Below are 10,554 nucleotides of genomic sequence, written 5' to 3'. Positions count from 1 at the left end.
AGGGGACAGACTGAGAGACAGACTGAGGGGCAGACTGAGGGCCAGACCGAGGGGCAGACTAAGGAGCAGACTGAGGGACAGACTGAGGGACATACTAAGAAGCAGACTGAGAGACAGACTGAGGGGCAAACTGAGGGACAGACTGAGGGACAGACTGAGGAGCAGACTGAGGGGCAGGCTGAGGGACAGACTGAGGGGCAGACTGAGGGGCAGACTGAGGGGCAGACTGAGGGGCAGACTGAGTTTCCTCTTATTAACATACAATGCTTTTAAGTCTTTACCGTTTGTTAACACAGACAGTGTTCAGATCTAGTTTAGAAGAAATAATGAGATCTGCCAGCACAGTACAGACAGACAGGGTTAATTATGTGGGGGGGGGGGGGGGGAGCTTGGAGCGGTGACTACTTTACAACATACACATCTCTACACTCTCAATATGAACTTAAAGTATCTTTGCCTCTGTGGAGAGAGCTCCTGTATAGTGAATCCTGTCATATTCCTGTCTGAGGGGACAGCGGTATCATAGGCTTTGCTCAAGTGTTTTGCAGTGTCACAGCATTTGCTGGGATCGGTGCGTGCTTCCGTTAAAGTATGTGGTGGCAGCGAACGTTTGGTGTGTAAAGGGTTAACTACGGAGTTAACCAACCCTGGTGACTATTGCTCTCAGTCTGCTGGCCTGAGATTGTGTCCCGTGAGCTGGGAAATCTCGCTGCAGGCTGAGGCTGAGAGTGGTATCGCCACGTCCTTGTGATGCCTACGCTCGGTTCAGAACTGTATATAGTAACGTGTGATTGACCTACAGCAGGTTCGGGCCGGGCGTACCTCACAGCTGGCACATAACAACAGTCCTATTATTGTCCCCCAAAGTGACAATTAAATGGTGTGTGTTGTAAACTAGTCACCGCTCCAAGCTCACTCTCGGGATGGACCACAGTCTCAATACAAATTAGTAACTAAACATGAGATTGTAGTCCATCCCGGGAGTGAGCTTGGAGCGGTGACTACTTCACAACACACACAGGGACCATGTGGAACAGACGTAGCCCCCCTCCAGAAGGAAGGACAGTGTCAGAGACTTGGAGGATCTACAGCCGAGTGATACACAAATAAGATACATTGTTGGTCATAGTTAAGGGACTTGTATTTCTAAGATTTAACTCCGGAGTTTAGTGTCACTTTAAGTTTTGTTCTGGGAATTAATAATGTAACAAATATAAAATTGGTGTTATCCTAATTTGGTTGAAAAAGTGGAAATACGCTTTCCCCTGTGATACACAGGAAGTGATACTTTTTTTGTATTAAAACTCCAGGTAGCAGTCTGCTTTTACATCTGTATTCCATAATATAAAAAAGGATTTTCTTCTGCTAAAAAGTTAATTTACCTAAATGGACCAATCATTTGTTAAAGGAGAATTATGAGGCGAGTGATTTTCACTCACCTCATAATCCAAGCCGACCTGTGACAATGAGACTGTCACAGGTCGGCTCAGTAGAATCGGGAAGTGAGTGAACACATACTGGCGCTCGCTCACTTCCCGATCTATCCGTGCAGAGAGCCGTGACTGTCACTCAAGGCTCCCTGCAGGGATTCCCCCCTCCCCTGTTCGATCCTCCAACGCTGACTGGCGGAACGGACGGGGGAGGGGGCAGGTACAGCTGGCTCTGCCTCTAGATAGGCAGAGCCAGCTGTCACTCGCGCAGCTGGGCGGATCCAGACGGAATTGTCGGGATCTGTTTTGGCTGTGGCGTCTCAGTATACAGAGAGCTGTAGCTCGATATATACTGAGCGTTGGGTGACGGGAGGACGCTAATTTGTGTCCTCCCGTTACCCTTAGGCGAACTATGGGGAAAAGCCCTGACCCCATAGTTCTCCTTTAATGACTCGAGTTCCGGTTGGCACCACACAAAAATGAAAATAAGACAGGTCCCCTTATACAGCCAAGTGATGATAAATTTGACGCCAGTTACTTAGTCAAGTCTTTTTTTTTGCAGAAGAAAGAAAAAGAGAGAGAGAGGAAGCGCACAACAGAGGTAATACACGCTCACTTTTTTGTTTTTTGCTTCTTTGTAATAAAATTGCTCCTGTGAAAAAGTCTGGTATTACCATTCCAACAGATGAGTAAGATTCAGCTTTTACTTTATTGTTTCTTTTAGGGATGTTAGTACACAGATTATATATGGACACTTGTTAAGCCTAACCTATCTGGGGGGGGGGGGGTCATAGGACCATCCGATACTTCTACATTTATATTTTTTCTGTTTATTCCTACAGAATATGAAGATCAACCTCCGGAAAAGATTAGCAGAACCGATAAAGATAAACAGGATTCCAGAAAACCTTCTCATAAATTGGATACCACTACAACATCGCGGCCATCAGAAGGCAAAAGCTCCAGTCATGGTGAGACAAATGACACTTCAGGCTTTATTTCCATTCTTGGGCTGTTTTCTTACATCCAGTTATAAATCTCTCTTTGTGCAGATACAGTTATTTGGGAAAAGGAAACCGAGATGGTATCCGCAAGCAATGTGTCCGATGATTTCCCGGGAAAAATATATCACCAGCAGCATGACACAAGACGAGATTCCAGAGGAGGCTCCGACAAGAGCTCACAGAAAGGTAACACTGGATGATATCTCTTAGAGTGACTCTGATACTTAGTTAGAAAAAAAGTCAAAAAAGTACGACGTGCAACAGAAGAAAGTTTATATCTCTCTGTCCCACCTCCCCAATTCTATGATTGTATTCTACACAAGATCTGGAGGGTTTTTTTTTTTTTTTTAAAGGGAAAAATTGTTACCTTATCTAAGCTTCTATCACACCCTGAAACGTTCACACCTTTCTGTATGTATAAGTACATTGCAAAAATCCATTACAAAAATATGAATCTTCTTTTACATGTAAGGTGCTGCAGAAGAATACAACACAAGTCATGACCTGAGCTCTACTAGGGAACCACAATCCGAAAAGCAAAGTATCACACAAGAAGGTAAGGCAGCCAATCCCCTCCGACAAACCAGTGAAAAGAATTAACAATCCGCCACAAACTTGACATAAGTTCTAACCCCTCACCACTGTATCCAAAATGTATCTTATAGAAATATATACAGTATATTACATTTATTAATATTATTATTATTATTATTGTATCATACAATTACAGTATTTATCTACAGGCTGTCCTGGACTTCATAAGCTTAAAAAATAAACACATTATCACCTGAATATCCAGCTTGCATGTGATAAGTATGTCATAGCTGAACCTCTCTGATTGGTTCCCATTCGTTACTGGGTACCGGAGCTGTCACCCACAGCCATATAGCAGCTGTGCAGTGGTGTTTAAAAGTTGTAGTTTCCTGCAGAATCAGCTGGTCTCCTGAGCACTGGTCCTGATATCTTATTTTAGGGTGGTAAAAGAAACAGGTCACCAGCACTCGTTTAGAATAAATATGTCCTTTTATAATGGACAATTGTGTCACTACAATCAACAGAGCCGACGTTTCGGGGCCGCACAGGGTCCCTTCGTCAAGGCAGTAAAATTGTGACCTGTTTCTTTTACTTCGTATTTTGCACGGTGCCATCCGTGATAGTCATTGCGAGCACCACCGTTCTTATTTGGCCAGGACTGCTGTAAGGTGTGCGGAGAGGACCCCCACCACCTGAAAACTTATTTTAGGGTGGCACTTTACCCGTGTAGGGTCCTATTTAGCGACCCTTATGTGTGCTAGTAAGCTGCGTGTGTCTGCAAAAACACACAATCATAGTAAGACGAGACACTCCCCTCCCCCATTCTCTAAGCTATTAAATGGATGGCTGCTGGAGACTGCTCTGTCTTGTGATCTTGTACTAGATCAGGAGTTCAGGGCAGCGGAGCTGAGAGAGTTGGAGCTGTTTAGAGACACGATGGCTGTAAGTGCATGGACAAAACTGTAAGGAAATACTTTGCTGGGTGACGTACATTTGTTTGATCTGGATTCATTATTAAAAAAATGGGAGTTTAATATTTCTTTTACCCTTACCATGTGAGGAGGCCCCACTGCAAGTTTATTTTTTTTAGCTTTAAGAATGATAAACAAAGTATCTAAAAAAAGAAGCTCTACAGAAAAAAAAACATTCAAAATACCTATATCTTGAATGACAGAGATAGCCAATCAGCAATCTCCCAAGATTCCCCACATCAGCAGATACCAGTGCTTTAGCATTGGTCACCTGATCAGCCCCCAAACGTAGCCTAGGTTCCCAATGGGTAACTTGTCCAGCATAATGCTGAGCACCATAGTTGTTGAATTTATTTTTTCAGCAGAGGCCTTCCTTAACTAGGAAACCTGTAATAGTTTAATGATATATTATCTCCAACCCGTCATTCATAGGTGACAGAAATTCATACAACAGCATACAAAGACTGCAAGAGTCTCACTTACAGTTATTGTAGATCATCCAGTGCCGGAGCTTTGCTTGTCAGAACAGACCACAAGTCAACCATGGCCAGGGTCCGTGGGGGGGGGGGGAGTTGGGCTGCTGCAGGTATAAAATGTAGGCATCTAGAGTTCAAACCTCTTCCCCATGATAGAAAAATGTTTTTTTTATGCGAACTCTAGATGAGGGGTAGGCAGCGTAAGCACTCCGACCTGTGTCTGTCAGAGTTTTGCAATGCCTCATGGGATTTGTAGTTTACCCACAGCTGGAGTGCCAAGGTTGCCCACCCCTGCTCTAGATGTTCCAGGTAATAATAGTGCATGCATACTTACAAATCTGTGTGATCTTTGCTTTGTCCATATTTCATGATATCCATGATATCCCTGTTTCCCCGAAAATAAGACCTACCCCGAAAATAAGAACTACCCCGAAAATAGGACCTACCCCGAAAATAAGACCTACTCCGAAAATAAGACCTACCCCGAAAACCCCGAGGACAGAGTATGTTTGCTATAACTACAATCATGAATGAACAGGAGGGGATGTAGATAATTTCCCATTCATTCATAATTGGGGATATAGTGACTATACTCTGTCCTCAATTATGTACAAACACTCAGCGATCACCGATCACCGACTGCCTGTACCCGCTCTCCATCCTGACATGCTGTCACAGGAGGCTCAGCGTGCGGTGCGGGAGAAGAGCTCAGCCTCCTATGACAGCACTGGACTCTGTCTCTCCGCCCACACCACTGCTCTCCTGATCTGTGGCAGGAGGCTGAGCGGTGCAGGGACCACTCACAGCGCTCTCCTCCGGCAGCGCTCGGCCGTCTGTGACAGTTTATCTCCTCCCCGCTGGGACACAGAGCAGCGCCCAGCAGGGAGGAGAGAAAGAACGGATGCACCGCTATTTCGGGCAGAAAATGGCCCTTTCGACATTTTGCCAAAAGTGCCATTTTCGGCCGATATGTTTCGGCGGCCGATATATCGGTGCATCCCTACTTCTGAGCTGTGCAGCCAGCAGGGATGAAGCCAAGAGGCCATAGAGAATCTCAGGTCATGCACAGCATCTAGTAAACCTATTGATAGAGCCGCAAGACAGTTTTGCACGTAGACACGCATGCACTATTTTCATCTATCTTTATGTACAACTTTGTATTTTTCTCTTTTCAAGACCAAATAAAGAAGACGTTTCTCGAGAAGCTAATGGCTATAGATGTGACTGCAAGACACATTTGTTCTCCAGGTGAAGATACAGACACATATTTCGACTTTAACAAAGAGGAGTCCGATGTTTTTATGGATTCTGATGCCTACACTCCTCTGGATGTCTTGTGTGATGTTCTACATGACTCAGATACCCTCCTCCAACAAGAGATTGTCTCTAAAATGTCAATGTGCCAGTTTGCCATCCCCCTGCTGCTCCCTGCTGCTGACGGATCACACTACACCTTCATCCTGTGGGCAATGAGAGACATTGTGAAGAGGTGGAGACCACGGTCATTAGTGGACAGCACAGGGTTTAAAGAAGACAACTTAGTTGATATTGCAATGCCCGCTTTCTCCTTCGTCAGACTAGGGAAATGCAGCATATCAAAATCAAAGCTTCTAAATCAAGTTTTGAGCCCGCCTGAGTTCATTCACAATTATTTTGTCCATGGGGACATGCCTGGGGGAAATGTCCAACGCAAGCGCTCAGATGGTCTGGTGGAAATGTCTTGCTATTTTCCAGCAGGACACGGACACTCAGATATTTTCCCAGATCCTGTAACTGTCATTAACCTGAGAGGGGACCTCGAGTGTCATTTGAAACAGTTTAAATTATTGTCAAGCGTATCATTGGCTGTATTTGTGTTTATTGAGAGTATAAATGAGGAGCAATATAGCCTGTTATCGAATGTGGTAGGCCAAAACCCAAAGTTCTTCTTTATTGTGAACTTAAGAGGAGGGGGCAGTGATGCAGTTATTCTTGAATTCCTTAGACATTTGTCAACAACACATAACCTAAAGAAAGAAAACTTTATTGTTAAAAACAAGAGGGTCAATGACACACAAGTAGTCAAGAATTTACAATCAAAGTTAAAAGTACTGATAGCAAATACTCCGAAAGAGTCTACTCTAGAGGAAATAGCTGACAAAGCTATGGAATTAAAATTTGAGATTGATGAGAATTTTAAGGGATGTCAGGAAGCAAAAAATGCTGCAAAGGCGATCACAAGTAAGATAAAGAACGTTCTGGATTATAAAAAGCAAACAATGAAACTACAAGGTGATCTTTGGAAACAGCTTGCTAAATGCGAGAAGGAATTATGCAGAATGAGAAAACTAGAGGACAGAGACGTGGAAGAATACAGGTCACAGCTTCAGGGGGAAATTGCCGAGCTCCGTGAGCAGCAAAGTAAACAAGAACTGGCGTATGGTGTGGAGCAATTTCGGGAAGCCCTAAAAATGTTTACTCCAACAAAGCGGAAGGTTTTCCTGAAATGGCTGAAAATACAACTGGACAAAGTTGGGAGACGGCAGTTAGCATTGTTAAATAATGAATACCGGGAGCTGTTGACAGATGGGACTTCGAATGCAAACGACCTCATGGAAATCGATCAGAAAATAGCTGATAGTTCACTGGGTGTTGAACATTTTATCCGCGAGTTGGGGCAGTTTTATGAAGTAAAATATTCTGTAGGGAAACAAACAATATCGAAGAGTCTCCCAAAAATAGCTGCTGATATGTTGTTGGATGGGTTCCCACTGGAACTGATAGATGGAGATGCCTCCAACATACCCCTGCAGTGGATGACTGATGTCCTGAGTGAGCTAGAAGCCAAAACAGGCAGAAACTGCACAGTTAGAGTAATCACTGTCTTGGGAGTGCAAAGTACAGGCAAGTCCACCCTTCTGAACACTATGTTTGGTTTGCAGTTTCCTACATCCAGTGGACGTTGTACCAGAGGAGCCTTCATGACTCTCCTTGATGCAAAAAAGAGCTTTGAAGAGGATCTGGGCTGTGACTACGTTATGATCATTGACACTGAAGGTCTAAAATCCATGGAACTAGCTTCTCTTGAGGGCAGTTACGAACATGACAATGAATTGGCTACAGTAGTGGTTGGGTTGAGTGATATCACCATAATTAACATGGCCATGGAAAATACAGAAGAGATGAAAGACATACTACAAATCGTGATCCATGCCTTCCTTCGGATGAAGGAAGTAGGGAAGAAGTCCAGCTGCCAATTTGTGCATCAGAACGTGAGCGACGTGTCTGCTCATGTGAAAAACCGCAAGGCCAGAGAGAAATTTCTTGAACAGCTGGACGAAATGACCAAAGTATCTGCAAGGATGGAGAAAAAAGGTGGTATCACGGCCTTCTCCGACATCATACACTGCGACATCGAGAGTAACTCCTGGTATATTCCCGGCTTGTGGCATGGCATTCCACCTATGGCTTCCATTAACTATGGCTACAGTGAAAATGTTCAGGAGCTAAAAAAATCCATAGCTGGGTATCTAAAGACTATGCCAGGAAAGCCACAAAACATCATAGAGTTCACAGAGTGGATGAGAAGTTTGTGGAATGCAGTGAAACATGAAAAATTTGTCTTCAGTTTCAGAAACCGTTTGGTCACTGAGGCCTACAACCAACTTTGCATTGAGTACTCAGACTGGGAATGGAGATTCCAGAAAAAAAGTCACAACTGGATGATTAACACAGAAACTCAGATCTTTAACCTATCAGCTGATCGGTTGGGAACTGAAACCTGGGACAAGATTCAGAATGAGATGAACTCTTTATTGGACGGAGAAGAGCAGGTCATGGCTAGATCTCTAGAAAAATACTTCATGGAAGATTGTGATAATGCCCATCTTTTGGAGATGTTTAAAGGCGACTTTTTCCAAAGCATTAAGTATCTCAGGAAAAACCTTCAATTTGTTCTTCTTGGCAAATGCGATCGGACAATCCAAATTCAAAAAGAGAAATGCCAGATCCAAGCTCTGCAAGAGAGATATATCAGCATATTAGAAGAAAGAGTCTCCAACATTATGGACAAAATAAGAAAGGATCAGTATTTAGTCAATGCTGAACAGTTAAAGGAAGAATTTGAGACCATATGGGAGAAAGCAACGTCTACATTACCCAAGTTAAAACAAAAAAGGAACATTGACCTGGAAATCCTCCAACAGCTGAAACGTGACATGCAGTGTGATGACAGTATAGTTGTTCAGAAGCTAGATGATCTTACAAGTCTTAATCAATATAGAGGAGAGGGATTCCACATGAATGGCAAATATCTCCAAGGAGATAGCAGGGCAGAATGGGTTTTTGCAGACGGTCTAGCCTCCTCTGTACAGAGAAAATGTGCAGAGAAAGTATCAGAAATTGCCAATTCCCAGAAGGACTTTCATGAAATTTATTCTCTGGAACTGCTGAAAATGATAAATAAGGACCTCCGCGGACGTGACATTGAAAACCTTCGCACCACCAAACTGTTTGAGCTGGACCTTAAGCTTTGTGTTTTAGGAAAAGCGGCTGAGACATTTCAGAAGAGGCACGACGACTTTGTCCGGAGCAATGACCCACGGAGCTACCTGGAGGAGATGAAACCTCAGTACTTCTCCATGTTCAACAACATGTTTGAAAAAAGGAATGAATGTCAGAGAAGGGCGAAACAATTCTGCATGGTGTGTTTAAAACCAGCCATCCTGGACCACATCAACAGGCACCTGGGCAAAGAGATAGTGCATGATATTCTCCAGAAAAACGGCCCTCGGGAATTTAAGAGTCGGAAAATCCTACAACGGGAGGTGCTTGAAAGATTGCTTGTTAATGGCTCTTTGGACCAATATGTGGAATACGTCAACAACTACGAGGGTTTCATGAAAAGATGGATCTCACAATACCTCAGTGAGCATTATAAAGGCCAGGATACCATTTGTTTATTGCAAAAAGGTATTTTGCAATCTCTTATGGTAAAAATTGAACGAGCTCTTAATGATAAAAAAACTCTTCAAGCCAAGACTATATTGGACTACTTGGTTGGATTTTGTAACGTTTTGAAGAAGGAACTTGTCATTCCGCAGAACACTACAAAAGTTGTCATTTTCCAAAGTGATGTGATATATATTAAGCAGTTTGCACGCGATGTTGCGTTGTACCTACCTGACTTGGAAAAACTGATGGAACAAGACATCACCTCACTGAACACTGAAACAATATTTTTACAGTTGACGTTGAAACCTCAGGATGAATTGTTCAGGAAGGTGATGGGGTGTGGCAAGCAGTGCCCATTCTGTAAAGCTCCCTGTGAAGCTGTAGGAGAAGATCATAAAGAACATTTTGCATCTGTCCATAGGCCGAGAGGGCTGGCCCAACATGTCAATGAAGAAACAAATGCTCTCGACCATTCCATATGCTCCTCCAACGTCCTTTCTAACAAGAGTTTTAGGAATGCGGACACAGAAGGGAAACCCCACCCATACAAAGATTACCAGAAATATTACCCAGACTGGGCTATCTACCCCGACACAACTGCCGACGGCTCAGACTACTGGAAGCTTGTTTTTAAGGAGTTCAATCAGTCACTTGCTGAACTGTATAATGCCAATCCAGCCAACATTCCGCACGACTGGTACAAACTAACAAAGGACCAAGCTCTCAAGAGCCTGCAGAAAACATTATAGTGAGCCAAGAATAGATCAGTATATAATATAGATTAATCACTAATTGTCCAGTCTTAGAGTGTACGGCTGAGGACAGAGATATAGGAACTGGCATTTCTGGTAAAGACTCTACTTCTAATTGTCATCCTTGCTCTAGAACGAGCAGGGTGGGTGCAACCCGCCTCCCCATGCCATCCCGATTCTGCAGCCAACAAGTGAAGGTAGCCGGGTGCAATAGCCAGCCTGCTATTGGCTATTTCATATTGCAATAGCCAATAGCAGGTCCGCTCTTCTGCTCAGTGGGTGGGTGCAATAGCCAGCCTGCTGTTGGCTATTTCAAATTGCAATAGCCAATGGCAGGTCCGCTCCTCTGCTCAGTGGGTGGGTACAATAGCCAGCCTGCTATTGGCTGTTGCAATTTGAAATTGCCAACAAAAATGTACAAATTTTTAAAAAAGTTATAAAGCAACAAAAATTGA

General features: G+C 43.6%; 1 protein-coding gene across 1 annotated transcript; it reads left to right on the top strand.

Annotated features, from left to right (window-relative positions):
- Positions 1-2,272: 2,272 nt before the first annotated feature.
- On the top strand, positions 2,273-10,102 carry LOC108803789 (interferon-induced very large GTPase 1-like; the record flags this gene model as incomplete). The annotated part of the gene is made up of 3 exons (XM_018575590.1): positions 2,273-2,401; positions 2,483-2,620; positions 5,592-10,102. Coding segments are annotated over 3 exons (4,772 nt in total), but the record flags the coding sequence as incomplete, so codon positions are not given.
- Positions 10,103-10,554: the final 452 nt, after the last annotated feature.

The sequence above is a fragment of the Nanorana parkeri genome, unplaced genomic scaffold, assembly GCF_000935625.1.
Source record: "Nanorana parkeri isolate BGI_ZX_2015 unplaced genomic scaffold, ASM93562v1 scaffold4207, whole genome shotgun sequence".
In the NCBI taxonomy this organism is placed as follows: Eukaryota; Metazoa; Chordata; class Amphibia; order Anura; family Dicroglossidae; genus Nanorana; species Nanorana parkeri.
Note: the sequence above shows the minus strand (reverse complement) of the source record. Positions and strands in the feature narration are given on the sequence as shown.